We start from the raw sequence: 18,013 nt of genomic DNA, 5'->3' as shown, positions 1-18,013 counted from the left end.
TGCGCACGGCATGGTATACGGTGAGAATACCGTAGTTTACGTTTACGATGGCGACACCGCCTTTTTTACGAAATATTGGGCGTAAAAATAACGGTCTCCTTTTAGAGTGCTTCTGCAACATTCTCAGAGTAGCTGATTGACTTCTGCTGAGCTTCGGGTGAGAAAGAAGATAAACTATCCTGCCAAGTTGGTAATGCTTAGTGACTTTAATAAATGTGAGAAGTGGATCGTTCTGCTGAGTCCCTTCCTGCCCCCCTGGAGCATCCAGACCGTCGCGGTGCGTGAGTTTTCGCGCACGATCGTGGGCCATCTCGTGGTGGTTTGGGAAGCCCTCAAGAGCATTCTCCCCATGTGCGCGGAGAACCAAGTTATAAACCGAGACAACCAAGTGGGGAACCAAGTGGGGAACCGGTACAAGCCCTCTTCTCTAGACTAGGAGGCCGCCTCTCGAGCGAGGTTGCCCGATTTGAAAGCTCTGATTGCCTCCCTCGAGTCGGTGTAAATGTAGGAACGCTGTGGGTCAGACAAGGCCAGCGCTACTGCGATTTGCTCTGCTATGTCCGGGGTGGCCGCCCTTACCGAGGCGGAGGAGCGAAGCTCCCCCAGGCCGTGTATAAACCACAAAGCGAACATTTCCTGTTCCCGTACTGCGCTGCATCGACAAAGACGGCGGAGTCCATGTCACCTTTACATCTCCTCAAGATGGCTCATGCACAGGCTTTACGCCTACTATCGTTGTACTGAGGATGTAAGTTTCGCGGGAAGGGCTCCACCACGTAGGTCGCCCTCGTTTCCCGACTCAGTGTTGTCGGCCGTTCCTCCGTGATCCTATAAGCCATGCCATCTTCGTCAGGGATTCTCCTGCCAGCCCTTGCCAACAATAGCCTAACCACCTGGGCAGTGACCTGCGCCATAGAGGAAGAAAAAAAAAATGTTAAGAGTGGACACTCCCATAGACCCCAGCGGCATAGAGAAAGAAAAAAAAAATGCCAGCGGCCCAATCGACCCTAGCGCACCTGGTGGTTGGTGAGAGCAAGTGGCCTGCGCTTTCTGTTTCGGTTTCACTGGCGCGAATTTTGAATTAGTGTGCGTAACCGACGGTTGGCTATGGCGAAAGTTACTTATTTCTTCGGCCAAATGGCAAAGCTATTGTTTGTCGTTTCCAATTAGCGATTCCCTATTTTGTATAGTTCAATGGTTCGTGCGAATTGATGTCGTGACGTAATTTTTATTTCATTTAGGTTATAATAGAAAGAGATGCAGGAAATCATAATTCACTACGGCTTCATTTATCGCGCTTGTGTTTTTCTTTTGGAACAAGCGGTCAATCTATATATCAATCAAAGACACAGCGTATCCGCAATGTTTTTATTACAAGGCACCGTAGAGGCTGAGCATATAAAAAGCACAAAATGAGAAGAGCACCGCACAGAAATGCAAGACAGTCAACAAATGCATCTCGGCTTACAAATAAATTGTAACAAATACAGAGAGAACACAGACAACGCACACATCGCTAGAGTTGGCAGAAGCTGGTGAAGTATGACACACTGGGCCGTAAGGATCTCTGGCAAAAACCCAACGCACAAAGTTGAAGAAGGAAGAAGTCAAATACACATAACAATCAAGTCGCGAGTCACGACTGCGTTTCACCGAAATATAGCACTGAAAAAAAAGAGCGTACAGAAACCACAGGACACAATATACCAGAAAAGCCAGGATTTATTCGTGCTCCGAGGCTTCGGGAAACGCGCCGTGAAGCATGCGAGGACCAGCGAACGCTCCTCAATATTTCGCACCAAGCTCAGCGCAGAGACGCTCGCATCGGTGGCAGACGCAGCACGCGTCGCCTTGGCTTGACGCATACGTTGCACAATGTTCACGTCTAGCTGCCGCATAGAGCCGCAAACTGCTTTTTTAGCGAACATCGCCGTCCTTACAACCTTCAGAAAAAGGTTATAACTGCGCGAATAAGACACCGGGTCAGAAACACGCACACACACGAAGAGCAACGTGTGTGTGTGTGTGTGTGTGTGTGTGTGTGTGTGTGTGTGTGTGTGTGTGTGTGTGTGTGTGTGTGTGTGTGTGTGTGTGTGTGTGTGTGTGTGTGTGTGTGTGTGTGTGCGTGCGAGCTTCTATGTTACTTACGCGGTGTCTTATTCGCGCAGTTGTAACCTCTTTCTGAATGAATGACCCAACTACCCCAACAACATCTCATTCTACAAGCTTCTTTTGCAAACGTGCCTCACCTGTTGCCTCACAAACGAAAACACCGACGCAGCCGACGTGGACGAAGCCTTCCCGCTGTCATGCATGGGTTTGTCGCTTTGAGATGGTGTTTATGACAGTACGGCTGAATGAAAATAACCAAGTGAGGTGTGTTGAGTAAATTGTTTTAGGGGCGAAGCTCCTTAAGGCGGCACCCGTTCGTCCCTCGTAGTCGTCGTCGTCGTAGTAGTAGCATAGAGAAATAAAAATAAGTTAAGAGAGGACACTCCCATAGAGCCCAGCGGCCCAATCGACTCTAGCGCACCTGGTGGTTGGTGAGAGCAAGTGGCCTGCGCTTCCTGTTTCGGTTTCATTGGCGCGAATTTTGGATTACTCTGCGTAACCCACGTTTGGCTATGGAGAACGTTAATGATTTCAGACCAGTTTTCTTCGCCCAAATGGCAAAGATATTGTTTGTCGTTTTGATTTAGCGCTTTCCTATTTTGTCTAGTTCAGTGGTTCGTTCGAATTGAGGTTGTGACGTAATTTTTATTTCGATTAAGGTATAATAGAAAGAGATGCAGGCAATCGTAATGCACTAGGGTTTTATTCATCGCACCTCTTCCTCTTGTAACAACTTCCTCTTGTGACAACTGAGCGACTGGTCAAGGTTTCCTCCAGCAAGACGAAGCCAGCAGGAACGTCTTCACCAGCTACAAGGGAGCTGCCACCTGCAGAGGTTTGGTCAACACTCAAATTAGCGCGAAAAAAAAAATCTCGACACTGAACGCACACTGCTCATCGGGGCACCTCAATATCAGTAAGTGCATGCTTCGCTGAGAAATTACTAAAAAGATATGTGCACATCATAACCGTACCAGCAAACCCCTTTGAATGATTAACGAATAGATGCACAGCACAAAACTAGCGACACATATCTAACCCATATAACTCGTGCTTACAAAGATACGTTAAGACCACGTTTTAAGGTGTTCAGAAGTTTCGAGGCCGCTATCTCCTGTAATGCAATGCTATCGCGGCCTGGGAACTTTAGAACACCTCTGTACGTACGCAGTATAAGCACTAAATTGAGAGGAAAGATAGGTGTTCGAACTTGCGCGGTAAAAATATATTGGAAACGTAAAAAAATTGTGGGCAGCTTGCACTAGTGGCGCAAGGCTAGGGAAGAAGCGAAGATGATGGCCCCTTGGCTGGTACTTGATTTGTCTCCGGCACACCAGGATTTATTCGTGGTCCGAGGTATCGGGAAACGCATCGTGAAGCATGCGACGTCCAGCGAACGCTCCTCAATGTTTCGCACCGAGCTCCGAGCTGCCGAGTTGTGCTCAGCGCACAGACGCTCGCGTCGGTACAGTAGCCACTGTAGCGTCGGTGGCAGACGCGGCACGCGTCGCCTCGGCTTGACGCCGTGCCCCCCTTTGCTATGCTGCATACGTTGCGCAATGTTCACGTCTAGCCGCCGCATAGAGCCGGAAACTTTAACGTACCTCGCCGTCCTCACGAGCTTCAGAAAAAAGTTACAACGGCGCGAATAGGACGCCACGTAAGAAACAAACACGCACACACACGATGCGCAACGTGTGTGTGCGTGTTTCCATGTTTCTTACATGGCGTCTTATTCGCGCAGTTGTAACCTTTTTCTGAATAAATGACCCAACTAGCCCAACAACATGTCATTCTACAAGCTTCGCTTGCAAACGTGCCTCACCTGTTGTCTCACACACGAAAACGCCGACGCAGCCGACGTTGACGAAAGCTTCCCGCTGTTATGCATGGGCTTGTATGGGCTTGTCGCTGGGTAGATGGTGTTTATGACAGTATGGCTGAAGAAAAATAAGCACGTATTGTGTGTTGACTAAATTGTTTTTATGTATAAAGAACATGCCATATTTTGGCGTATAATTATTATTTTGTAAAACCAATTCTGTTAGATTGATGATAACCTTTTTTTTGGCGCTTGCGTCCTCTGGCGTTTGGTGAGAGCACTAGTTCGTTACGTAGTCGTGACGCACTTCCTGAGGCCAGATTTCGCGGAGTGTCCCCTCTTAACTTTTTTTTCTTTCTCTATGGTAGTAGCAGTAGTAGTAGTCGTATTCCGTAACAAGTCTTACGCTTTGACCTCCAAGGCGGTGCCGGTGGGAGACTTTTCCTGTGCGTTGTTGAACAGTAAAAAATTCGCAGCGTGCGCGTTAACTAAAAGCCGAATTCTTCTGTCTCTCATTCCCCATTAGCAGCCATTGGCATGTTCCAGTAGGAAACGTTAGTAGAAGTAGAAGTGTAAGTGTTAGCTAAAAGCCGACTTCTTCTGTCTGTCATTCCCATTAGCAGCCATTCTTTACCTCCAAGGTAGTGCCTGGTGAGATTTCTCCTGTGCGTGATTAAACAATAAAAATTTTGTTCAAAACGCCGTTGATTGATGAAATAAACCAACGAAAGACGCCAGATGTTTTGTAAAAGCAAAACGAAAGAACGCCAGATGTTTCTAAAGCAAAACGAAAAGACGCCAGCTGCTTAACAAAAGACGCCAGATTTTTCTAAAGCAATGGTTTTCTAAACAATGAAAATTCACAGCGTACATGTAAAATTAAAGTGAGCTGCAAGTCGTCATAACTCATCGAACCTTTAGTATAAACGCGCCCGATCTCACGTCGGTTGGGCAGAATTCACGGAAGATTCACGGTTTACCGATGAACCTCCGCAGCTTCGCCCACTCATCATCATTCACTCCGTGGATATGCTGTGATTTTTTTATGTATAAAGAACCTGTCAACTTTGGGCGTATAATTATTATTTTGTAAAAACAATTCTGTTGGATTGATGACAACTTACTTCTTTTTTCGCGCTTGCGTCCTCTGGCGTTTGGTGAGCGCACTAGTTCGTTACGTAGTCGTGACGTACTTCCTGAGGCCAGATTTCGCGGAGTGTCCTCTCAACTTTTTTTCTCTATGCCTGCGCCTCTATTATCTCGTCTATGTTGTTAGATGCGAAGCAGATTTTGCGCTGCGTTGCGTCCGTAGTTCCATTGGCGATCGTCCCACCTAGCATAGCTATCTGAGCGTGCGCTCGCGCCAAGGAGACGTCTTCTTCCTCTTGTTCTTCGACCGCCTTGATGATGATACGTACAGAGCACTTTAGGAGCCCGGGCTGCCGTATGCTGTCCTAGCTTGGCGTAACGCAGACAAAACCATGTGTGCTGGCACGCGCTAGCGCGTTCAGGCCTGTGTAAGGGGCTGGGTAAAACGCTGTGGCCTCTCCCCCTTCCACTCTCTCAGCAGTCACGTGATGGCGTCAGGGAACGAGATTCTGCAGACGCGCGATGAAACCGAGTGGCGTGCTCCAACAAGAGTTCGGGACGAGTAACAGCAACAGTAACTACAGTGAATTCATGGTGTGCTCCACTTGCAAGGGCGCGTTAACGTCGGGCAAAGTGCCCGTGATGAACGGAACTTTAAATGAACCCATGCGCTGCTTGGCATCATCACATGGTTTTCTTTAGTTGGAGATGGTGTAATTTGTTTGTTTTTGTACATCCCGAGTTGATCTAGCCTGTCGGAGCTCGTGAAAATCGGCAAGCCTAGCACTTTCTTGATGCTCTTGCGCATGGGCGTGTTTAACTTCCTTTGCTCTGTTTTCGTCCATATGAGAGCTGACGCCACATAGTTAATATGGCTCATGAGAAACGCGTGGTACATCCTAAGGAGGTTGTCCTCATTTAACCGCTTTCGGTTCGACACCCTAGCGATTAACCTCAGCATATTCTCGGTCTTGGCTGTAACGTGGGTAATTGCTGTGGCATTACAGCCCCTCGCGGCTATGAGCAGGCCTACCATTTTGACTAAGTCGACTCTAGAAGTTTTCTGTCCACTCGCATATAATGCCACGGGGAGCTGGTTTAAAGGTGTTAAACCTCTTACTGCTTACCTTGCCGGTCTGTGAAGTAACAGGTCCGACTTACTCGGAGACAGCTTTAGACCCGTTTCCGCGAGGTAGGTCTCCGTCTTGTCCAAGGCCGCTTGTACAACTCGCTCGATTTTTGCTATGCAACCCCCTGGGCACTAAAGCGTAATGTCCTCCGCGTAAAGTCCTTGACGCATGCCCCGGAGGCCACCCAGCTTGTCTAAAAGATTCTTCATGACTATATTGAAGAGCAGCGGTGAGATAACTGAACCCTGTGGGGTACCCCGAGGTCCCAATTCGTACTCACTCGACCGAATCAGCTCCACTTGAATAGTAGCAGTTCTCTTCATGAGAAACAACCTGACAAAGGCCTCGAATTTGACTCCCAGGCTCATGCCCGCCGTGGGCTGCCGTAAGTATTGATGGAACACTGAGCCAAACGCCTTAGTGAGATCCAGGGCTAGAATCCTCCTCACGTCACGAATGCCGCTGCTAAAGATTTGCTTCATCAGCACTAGCATAACATCCTGCGTAGATCCCGTGCCGGAAACCCACGATATTATGTGGGAAGAGGCCGCTACGCTCTGTATACCGGGAAACCATGTTCAAAATCGCGCGTTCTGCTACCTTATCTATGCAGGAGGTTAGCGATATCGGTCTCATGTTGCGCAAATCAAGGGGTTTTCCAGGTTTAGAAATCAGTATCACCGAGACCGCTTTGCATTCGTCGGGTACCTCTCCTTCCTCCTATACTATGTTGACATCCTCAGTTAGTAGCTCCACTACTTTATCGTCCAAGTTCCGTAATAGTCTGTTAGAAACCTTATCCGGGCCCGGAGCCGATCTGCTAGTTAAATTGTACAGCACCACCTTTATCTCCTATTCGACGAAGGGCGCGTCCAGCTCCTCCACCGTCGCGCACTCGATCTGCGGATAATCCTCGCCCTGCGTCGGCCCTATGGGGAGGTATTTATCCGCGACCGCATTCAACAAAGATTGTTCAGTACCTCCCTCCTGCTTGTGCCTGATGATGACTTTACTGAGTGTTTGCCTTTGATTCTTTTAGTCTGCTCGTCACCCAGGAGGGCTTTAAGAGGTTCCACTTCCCTCCTGCGCGCATGCACCCGTCTGCTGCTGCGCATACCTCGTCCCATATTAGCCTATTGAGCTCCACGAAATATCCCTGTATCTCTCTATTAAGCTCCGCAACCCTTTTTTTCTTAGCCTGCGGTTTAACCGTTGTTTTGTCCACCTCGTCAGAATCGAGGATTTGGCCTCCAACAGGTGCGCTAGGTGCCGGTCCATCCTTGGGACTTCCGCTTCCGTTTGTACTAGCTTAGTAGCCCTCTGTACATCCTCCTTGAGCTCCTCCTTGAGCGAGAAGATAACCTCGCTGAACGAGGAATGTGTGCTCGTGCGCGCCTTCCTAATTGTTCTAAACTGGTCCCAGTCCGTGACTCGAAATACCGTTGTTGGTGTGGCGTTGACCTAAATTTGCTCGCGTGCAGTGAAATGTGCTTGCGCTGCATGCCACATAGTTGGGCACTCTCATTCCAGCGATAAGCCCCACCACCGCCGTGGTGTTCTTGATTCGCCTGGCCTCCAAAGCACCGGGGTTGCGATGTTTTAGGATTCTCGCTGTGAGTTGAGCCTCGCTGACTTCCACGTGGACTCCTCTTATGATTCCCTTGCACGTATTCTCGGGTGGGGCAAGGTACGCCGCCACCCCAAACGTGCCTTCGCCGAGCCCAATTAGCTGCACTCTGGCGTAAGCGTCCACGTTTTTCTCGTGCGGGGTGCACACCACAAAAATGTTCTGAACACAATTGGGACACATCGTGTCCTCTTCGATTTCGGCAGGAGCCAAGGCCACCGCAATGGCCAAGGCTTCCTCAAAGCGTATTCTACTGATCTTGTTTGCATTCAGGCCATCCCTTGGTCGAACAACGATGCGAAAAGTATCCCTCGGCACTGGAGGGAGCCTCGAAGCAAGAGTGACGCGTCGTATCTCATCGCGCGGTTCAGCAGTGCGGCCGCCGTCCCTCCGTCTGCCGCGTGTACTTCCACCGTCTTGAGCCGAACAATAAGGCTCCCTGGTCTTGCCGCACCGGCGGCCATATGCCACCTTCCATCCCGGGTCGAATGCCTCTTCTTCAGAAATATCTTCTACTTCCACAGCTTCCATGCTGGGTTCGAAGCCCCACATGTGCAGAAGTAGGCCTAAGCCTACCCACGTCGCCTCGCCGTGGTAGGCTTACCATGGTAGGGTTAGCTGGGCGGCGGCGTGAATGAAAGTTCAGACACTCGCAAAACGTCGAAAAGTCCTTCCACCGACGAAAACCTGGTAGCGGCAGAGTCCTCTTGACTTGCCTCGTCGATTAAGCATAAATCACCCGGCTACGCAGGGATAACTACCCGAGAACATTTGTTGAAAGCCGGTTTCGTTGTTAGCGCGGCAGCACTAGTCGGCACTTTTTTTCCCAGGTTTTATTTTCTCCGATCGTCTGTTACCCTCAGAGCGCTTCTGAAATTTCTTTTTGAAAACTTCGAAATATCGCTGCATACCACGAATAAATTGTATGTCCCGCTGCTCCTTGTTGGTTTTCATGTTTGTTTGTCTCATGCGTATGCTCATTGCAGTGCAATGCGTTTTTTTTTTGACACTATCTCTGTGCTGCTGGCCGCGACTATAATTTGGCGATGCTATCTGTAGACGGTTGAACTCATTTTTACTATCTGAAGCTATCCTCACAGCAAGCATAGTCTCCTGTGCCTCTGTAGTATCTGTAAATAGGCCTTTGCAACAAATTAGGGGCTGTCGACCGATCACTAATTCTGGTACTTTTGATATTTTAGTATTGCGCGTATAGAGCTTAAGAGATACACCGCCTTAATAGTAATCGATTAGCCTACCACTGCATATGGATATGCGCTTTCGAGTTGTGAAGTTCTTTTAAAAATAGGAATTTCTCTGAACAACTTTATACTGGCAATGAAGTCCACTACTAAACTTTTCGTTTGAGAATGTCAAGATTATTTTGCAGCAAAGAGTGCTCTGGGTTCTTGTTTCATAACTAGATTACACGAGCATACTTGGTAGAGAAAAATAAAGCGGGTCAAGAAAAATCTGAAGCATATGTGCATTACCACAACCATGATGACGTATGGTACCTAATAGATCTCTGGCCTGATATACAAATGAGAAACTTGATAACTGATGAAGTACTTGATTGTGCACTTCAACTGTGGCGTTTGTTTAGTACTCGGTTTGTGACAGTGTGCAGATGTGTCACCTGTAATTGATAACCATGCCTTCATGTGGTGCAATGTTTCTGTGAGTGCGAATTCAACTCGGGTGTCTTCTTTTCATTCTATCATACCAGAGACAGCACTTAACACCTTGGTACTTCTGTATTTGTTTTCCTCTTCACTTCAGTTTTCCAGACGCCGCTTTTGTGGTGCAACGTATTTATCGGACTATCGGGAACGCTTTACACAGTCCTCGTAAGTGCATTTACTTTTTGACGTAACACAATATTATACATTGACGAATTAATGTCAATGAATCGTGCGGCCCGTTTCCTTGTCAGACACTACCTATAATACAGAGAAGGGATACTGAAGTCAAGGAAAGCATTCCAAGAATTTTTGTAGTTTTATTTTAACGTGTAGAAATTCTGACATGAAGGAAAGTGAGCGAAGAAACAACACGCCTCCAGTTAGTTGGAACGCTGTGCGTTCGGTTTCCATCGCCGCACGCATTGTTTTCCCATCCACTTTAACTATCTTCCCCTCATGTCACAATCACTACACTTCACTTATGAAATGTCCACTGCGCTCTTCTAGCCTACACTGGGATCTCTCTCGCAAAGAAACGAGCCACAGCAGTTCTATTCTAAGGATGCCTCGATTGTCTTAGACAAGCGGCTCATGATGATTTCTTAGTTCATCCCTGTGATTATATCTCTAATGGGATGACCTTGTTCGGCAGCAAGTGTAAATCGGCGCGGTTTCTGGCAATAAACAGTCGGAAGTTGGCGCCCATGTTTTCTCAGTTCGTGTCCGTCCCCGTCCTTTTTGCACCATACCTATCTTTCTCAAATAATGAACCAACTAGATCAGCAAAAAGCCCCGCTGCACCTGTCCGGTCACTATTTAAAGTGCAGGGTTATGGCTATGCAGATTGTTGGACGACCATGGCAGCCAGAAAAATGCTGAACTCCCGCCTTTACTTCCGCACATCCGGGGACCAAATGTAGGCCGTAATGAGGAGGGCGTCATCGCTTGGTTTTAGTTAAAGTTAAACTGCGGAATACTACTACTTACGATAATAAACGTGTTGTCTGTGTGTGTTCATTTACGGGTGAGGTTTATGGTTTGACTTTCCGTCATCAGCATTACTTTTATTGGGTATAAATCATACGAAATAACCTGCGCTTTTTCGCCATTCCTGATAAATTGTTATTCATGCTGTCATAACGATTGCTATGCTGTTTTTGTAAATATAATTCTTTCCGCTATCATTTTCCTTTCTCTTAAGTGGAACTGTTGCATTATGAAACGCACTGTAAGACGTCGTACTTTAAATTGCCACTGTCTTTGAGCACAACAAATCCAGGGTGTTTTAGAGCGCAGCTCTTAGGCGCCCCTTTCTGTTTTGAGCGGCGTCGTCGTTGGCTGGTGTCGGTGGCGTAACTGATAGCGCGAACGACGACGAAAGAGAGCAAACGCGGAGTGTGTCGATATTACGAGCCACTGCTCTCAAACCTCGCTTTTTTCCTCCGTCACGCGCGCTGGCCCCCGGTCGGAGCTCGTGCGCATGCAGGACTAGCACGTCCACTGCGGCTGGCTTCGCTTGTCCTAATGGGGCTGTCGGCGTTTCACTTGGTTCGCGACGTCTGCAATGCCCAGAGTGGTGGTGTGCGTAGCACTACCGCTGGCAGTTTCTGTGGCAGTATGCAACCAATGTTACATTGCAACAACTGCGGATAGCCAAAACTTCAAACACAGTTGGCGTTGCCCCCAAAATTGAAATTTTTTTCTTAGAAAATAATGCTTTTTTGCAAATGTTCTGTGGCATGCGGCTCTTGTCATTTTCGCACACGGACTTCACATCGAGGGGGAGATACTTTACCGCAGCTGAGATGACACTGTTGCGAGAAATTAACAAAACCTCGTTAATTACTTGTTAATATTGACTTGAGGGAAGGTGTTTATATAACAGAGTTGCAGTGCGTGAGAATTTATGGCATACTTATTTTTTTGGAAATCGTAAAAGTGGTCGTACTTCGAGATATTCGTTATCAAATTTTATAGGCGATATGGAAACTGATCGCGAATGGCGCGCACGAAGCGCGACCGTTCTGACAGGTCGAACCGGTACTACCCATGACAAAAAAGTGACGAAATTTGAATGAAGGCGCTCTGCGGCCGTATATTTCCGTGAAAAGCTGCAAGTCATCTCACTCGTGCCAGCGCATCGCCCTACTTTTGCATATAGTTTTTGGTGCTTATCCGTTTCATTCTCACTGTGCACATGAAAACTGCACTATAAACATTTTCTTTGTATGTGAAGCGTAAGACTCATCGACAGCCACTTCGGCGCTTCTGCTTGCAGGCAGGCTAAAAAGTTTTTCGCGCCTCTTTATAGTTTAAGAAAGAAAGAGATAAGCACCGCCCATCGTACGCAGAGAATGAGCTGCCTACGCATGTATTTTCGGATGCTTCCCGAGTGTTCTGACCAGATTCTGTTTCGGCGTACCTGCATTCAAATTTTGTCACTTCCCTGTCTCGCGTCGTTCCTGTGTTACGTAACAGAAAAGACGCGCTTCGTGCGCGCCGACCATGATCGCTTTCGATTTCGCCCTTGAAATTCGAATGTAAATATGTCGAACAACTTTAGTAATTGCTAAAAAAATTAAACAACTGCACTCTAGTCAGTAATTAAAAATGTTAAATCAGGAGTTTTGGTTAATTAGTATCGTCAGTGTCATTTGATCAGCGGTAAACTATTTCCGCCTCGATACAGAGTGCGTGCGCGAAAAACGGCTGCAGCGTGACTGTCATAGAATTTTTATTCAAAAACATGTACTATCTTAAAAAAAAACACCCTGTATATCACTTACGTATACGCTCTAAAAGCTCAGGAAAAAAGACTGCAAATGTTTTTTCGCATGTTAGCAGGACCACGCCTTTACGCCACATAAACCCGTGAGAGAGACAAGCACTTGTATTCCCCTTTTGTGACCCACTATTGCGTTCTTCTCCTGCTGTACAATGTCCATCCTCCCATTGTCAAGGCAAACTTTCTGCATGCAATAGCGACCCTTCTCCTTATTTTACTTTCTTAACGAACAAGCTTCCTCTTCCTTCACATTTGAGGTCGGAGCAGTGTGAGCAAGGTGCGCATACGCAGGCTGCGAAAGAAAGCACTATGCATTCCTAACGAATACAAGTGTACGTGTCCCAACGTTGGCACCAACGATATCCCTTGTCGAACGATTTCTTATCGTTTCGAACCTCAATCTCGCTATGAACTTCTGATATGCCTGATTTTCTACACAGGCCAGTATGGTATGTTAAATACGAACATAGTTGGGCTAATCCCTTAGCGTTCGTGGTTGCTAGGGCGATTTCTATCGATAAATCCAGAGGTTCTGCCCAAAAACTGCACATTCTTTTTCTTACACGGGCGACACCACGTGTCTGTTGATAACGCCTGATCAACAAATGTTTTTGTCTTGGGGTGCCAGTAGCTAACAGCAGTCGAGTAATCACGGTATTCCGAAAGGTCTTTTTGTGCAGCGTTTCTGGTTGAAGAAAAAAAAATGAGCCTTGACTTTCTTTGAAAACGCCCGCTAGGTTGACACCCCTTCTCTCTTTCGTCATGCCTGCGTGACCAATCACGATGTTTCATTTTCTCTCAGGGAGGACTTAGAGGAGTGGTGTGGACAGACTGCATGCAGTTTATGATTACATTGCTTGCCCCGATGGCAGTGGTATCGAAGATCTTCATCGATGCTTCTGCGCCAAAGTCAACAATTCAACCAATAACCGGGACGGACGTCGCAAGGTATATTGGCAAGTAAGGAAATCATCTGACGCAAATGTTTTTAAGCTGCTTGAAACATGTTGTGACTTCTTGTGTAAGTTCGTACTTATTTATGGTAACCTTCCAGCCCCGTATGATATCGAGTCAGAGGTGTTTAATATAAGTTATACAAAAACAATAAGAATACATTTACCTGGGACACTAATAGGTGCACACTACGTGCCACCTATTACGAACAAAGCTTAACTTAACTGCTACAATAGCGCAATATACACATTATTAAGCATTTATTGCGGGATAAGCTTATTGCAACTGTCAAACACTGTCAGCACCCACATGTACCTGGTGTATCGGGCACATAAGTCCAGGATGTAAGAAAAGGTATGACAAACTATAAGAAAAGTACCACTAGTACTCGCTGTTGGGCTAGTTGGTGCATGTGTGAATGCAATATTCAATTTCGCGCCAAAATGACGACCACACTGAGATACGAAGAAACACATGGACAGGAGGAGCGCCCGTCCTGTCTATGTGTTTCTTCGTATCTCAGTGTGGGCGGGATTTGGGCGCGAAATGGAATATCGTATAAGAAAAGGTCCGCATATAAGAAAAAGTGCAGTATGCTTGGCACCTCGGTTACTGCAAACTCCCGATTGTTTGCAAATAGAAACAGACTTCGCGAAACACATCCTTAGAGCAGGTTTGCATTAACGCGCAATGTTTAAAGCTCTACATTTGCTTGTTTGAACATTTTGAACGGTCACTACATTGCACGACTTTTGTTGATTGCCATACAATAATGGCCCTGTAAAAGTATTCAAGCTTGCAGAGACAGAATATTCAATTTTAAACGAAATGTTTAAAATAGAGTGACTCACTTTTCTTTAATATTATTTTTCATATTTTCGCGTGCGTCCTTCCTTGTCAGGCGGCGTTTCACCGAACTTTGGACTTCTCTATGATACTTAAATACATAAGAAACTGTACGACACTTCCTAACTGCAGTGTAGACCAGAATAGCTAACAAAGGAGCACAGCGAAATGGGGAAGCTATGACCTATGACTAGGGCGTCGTGTTTTCGAAGTTTATTTTTCCCGAAATTCGGAGGGTGTTTTTCGCAGTTCATTTAGTTGGCGGAAATTCGGTCGTTTATCCGAGTTTATTTCTCGTAAATCTCCAATTCCCCGAAATTCCGAGTTTATTTGCATAGTTCTCAATACTCCAAAATAGATGAAACAATATCTGAACACGCGAGCACCAGAACACACGAAGCGTACGTATTATTTGTCAAAAACATTTGAACCCAAAAACACACATACACGCAAGCGCAAATTGAGTACAAAACACCTATGTTTGTGCCTATTACAGCCCTACAGTTTGTTGTGATAGACGCAAGCATAGTTTACGAGGTTCCTGTCACTGATGGAAGCGCGCCCCTTTCAAATGATGATTTTCCGCTCTGAAAATGACATTTCAACGCATGCTCTAGAAACCGAGAGAGCCAGAGGACTCAGCGCGCAGCGAGGAAGCACTGCCCACTGGACAGTGTGAAGTCTCCAAAACGACAGGTGTTCAACAATGTTACAGATTTCATAGCTCTGATAGTTCGAAAAAATAACTCCTGAGCTGGCTCATATTGTCAGTTTCAGGAAACATTTGCTTAAAATCGGCGCATACGTTCCGAACGCGTTGGCTAGCTCTTGTTTCACATTTGAATTCATAATTTAAACATTGTACCAAAACGATTCACTGGTGTAACGAAGTGCATTGCAAAGGTTCTTCTCAACGTCTGTATCAACTTTCCAGGTAGAGCAGCGTAGTATCCACGAAGGTCTGCGTCAGTCGTTGAGCGCTCATTCTCGTGCCCTTTCGGTAAAGCCCTTTCATAAATATACCATTTCGATAAAAAACGAAACAGGGTCAGAGTGGCCGTTAAAATCGGAGTTCATCGGATAAATCCGAATTGTCAAAAATTTTACCGGGGAGAGTTTATCGGTTTTTTTCGGTTTTATCCGAAAATACGGACACGGACTTACGACATACACACAAGTATTACCTATTGATATTTATCAGATTTAATCCTAAACAGATTAAGGTTTATTTTACAAATCAACCGCGTGAAGCAGTGCTCATGATTAGAGGCCGGATTTTTAGGCACTAAAAAGTGCGTTTTAGGCAACAAAAATAGGCAGGTAAAACACCGTTTTAGGCCTCCAAAATCGTAAATATAAGTACAATAAATTTTTACATAAACTCATATAATTTCAAACAAAGATGTGCCCGACCTGTATGTACGACAGGAAAGCCATAAATGTTGTTGTTTATGATGGCACAAAGGCGCCAACGGTTCAGCATGGCCATGCAATTGTCCCTTTACCCGCACGGCTCGCAGAACACGGTCTCTCCTTTTATTGCCTAGCATGGTGAGTCAAGTGCCCACCGCCGAATCAACGCACTCCTGGGTCTCTTACCTTTCGGCGTGGCTGAGAAGGGCAGCACAGGAGCAGATACCCAGTCTGATAAGAGACCAGAAGGGAGGGATGCCTCGTAATGGCTGGGGCGCGTAGGGTCAATTTCTCCCCTGCTGGTGAACACCCCAAAGGGCCCCTCACCCTGTTTGAGCATTTCGAGCTGACAAGTAATTCATGCACTGGGCGCTCACGATCACGTCTGCCGAGGTTTACAACGCTACACGCCGCGGAAAGATGTGAAATTAAAAACTGAACGCCGTTGCCCTTCTTCTCGTAGGGGTGCGCCCCAAGATCGAAGGTCTGACGTACAACAATGAGTGGTCCTGTGTCGTGCAGGAAGCGCTGTCGTTCAACAATGAGTGGTCCTGTGCTCTTACTCACTTACCTACGTAGACATTGATGGTCTGAGTCTCTGACGTCGCCAACAATAGCACATGATGCTGCGAGAAGTATTCAAGACGACACGTGTAATTTGTTTAATCTGTTGCTTGAATGAATAACCGAAAGATGAGAGAAATAATAAAACACAGAAACGGAATTTGCACGCGTTTTAACAGCGAAACTGTTAAGGCTAGCCGTAATGTGTGCGGCCTACAAGAAAACGGATATGTGCCATGGCCTATCAGAGAACTATCATCGTCGTAGACGGGTATGTGCCACAGAAATTGGGAAAGTCCCACTACTCACCACTGGTCAACTAAAGATGAAGAAGGCAACATTTAGCCCAACAAATGGCTGACAAGCGATGGCGGCGAGCCGAAGAGCCCGAGTACGTACAACAAGAGAATACTAGGGAACGGGAAGGGCAACGGCGGCTGCGAGAAGATCCTGAAGCGATGGAAGGCCTACGTCAACGACGACGTGCCCGTAGATCCATGAGGTGTGAACGCTTCGTTTCAGCGCGAGGTTTTCTCTCGGGAGTTTGGACATCCGTTTCGTGTCTGTGACTGTCTGGTTTAACTCGAACCTCTCTACGCTGAGCATCAGCGTATAAATAACCTGCATCACCTAGCTAAGGCCTAGAAACAACCGAAGCGACCAGATGAGTCTTCAGAATCGTCCAGTTTCGCTGTTTCGAGCTTTGCGCGCCTTAGTGCAACCTTCGCCAATTTTTTTCTTTCTCTTTTTTACTTCTAATCGCAGCGAGATGCCAGACTAATCTGCCTGCGTTCGTGCGACGCATGTGTTCGTGTTCTCGCCATTCCCGCGTTGTGCCGATGCCAGCCCCGACAACGCTTGGTGCCTTTTTGGTGCATCGTCCCTTACAACAGTTCTAGCTGTGCGACGCGGTGTATCGCAGTAACAATACATGACCCAAGCCAGCCTCTCCAAACGTGCGCGCACCGAGGGGTCCATCCTACAGAAAGGAACGCAGAAACAACAAAACAGCAATCGCGTTCACCAGCTGGCCCTGGCACGTCATGCGCACTTCACCTTGCGTGCGCATGACATGTTGATGTGTCTGCGTCATGTGATCCTACGGCTCCGATACTGAAGACGGCAGGGAAGTGCTTGCTTGCAAAGGCTACACGGGGCTAGTGGCAACGGTTTAAAGATCGCCTTCTCGCATCACGGTTTCTCGGCTCATAATGAACTAATTTGAAACATTCTTGTGACAAAACGCTCTTCATTGGGCACGCAACAACTCCCAGTGTCTAACTACAATTTATGTGACCTCGTGAGCGGCTTTTTCAGAAGTAAATTACAAAGAAAACAAAAGCCGCGTGCGCATCCCATCTTCATTTATCTTTATCTAAACCCTGCTTTCCCCTGACGGCATTGCACGGTTCCGCATTCGTTCTCCACCTTCTCGCGGCTGCACAGAGGGACCTCCTGTTCCCTGCCCACAGCCGCACCCAGGTCTTCAAGGCTGTTCTTGACTTCCTTGGGGACACTGGACTGGACAACCGGCTGTACAAGCCACCGGCCGTGTCCTAGACAATAGATGGCGCTCTCCTCTTTTTTCTGATTCCCATCTTTATTGCCCTCTCCCCATTCCCCTGCAGACGTTAGGACGGGCTACCATTCCGGTTCACTGCTGCTAGCGGTTGTTTTTCCGGCAGTTGGTTGAATTAGAGGGCTAGGTTAAAACTCATAGTTTTAAAAGGTCAATATTGCCCGGTAACATGAATAAAGGTTTCAAACTGCACTCGAAAGCGAAATTTGAGCTTAAATAGATCTCGTATAAGCGCCGTTTTTGAAAATAGGCATTTATAGGCACTTATAGTGATTTAGGCACGAACCCCAAAAATAGGGATTTATAGGCACTCTAAAAACACTATAAAAACCCTTCTTAACCTCTAATTCATGCTCATATATCAAAGTGGCACGATAGGAATGCAAGGAACAAAATAGGCATTTGCC

The 18,013-nt window shown here is 46.8% G+C and overlaps 1 protein-coding gene across 2 annotated transcripts in view; it reads left to right on the top strand.

Annotated features, from left to right (window-relative positions):
- The window catches only part of LOC119395984 (sodium-dependent multivitamin transporter), a 93,820-nt gene that overhangs the window by 29,990 nt on the left and 45,817 nt on the right, over positions 1-18,013 (top strand). For both annotated transcript variants that reach the window (XM_049416850.1, XM_049416851.1), the window contains exons 4-5: positions 9,563-9,630; positions 13,053-13,210. In XM_049416850.1, the coding sequence (XP_049272807.1) occupies positions 9,563-9,630; positions 13,053-13,210 (226 nt within the window). The remainder of the gene's footprint in view (positions 1-9,562; positions 9,631-13,052; positions 13,211-18,013) is intronic.

This window comes from Rhipicephalus sanguineus, chromosome 6 (genome assembly GCF_013339695.2).
Source record: "Rhipicephalus sanguineus isolate Rsan-2018 chromosome 6, BIME_Rsan_1.4, whole genome shotgun sequence".
Lineage (NCBI taxonomy): Eukaryota > Metazoa > Arthropoda > Arachnida > Ixodida > Ixodidae > Rhipicephalus > Rhipicephalus sanguineus.
This window is presented reverse-complemented; position numbering and strand designations above follow the sequence as displayed.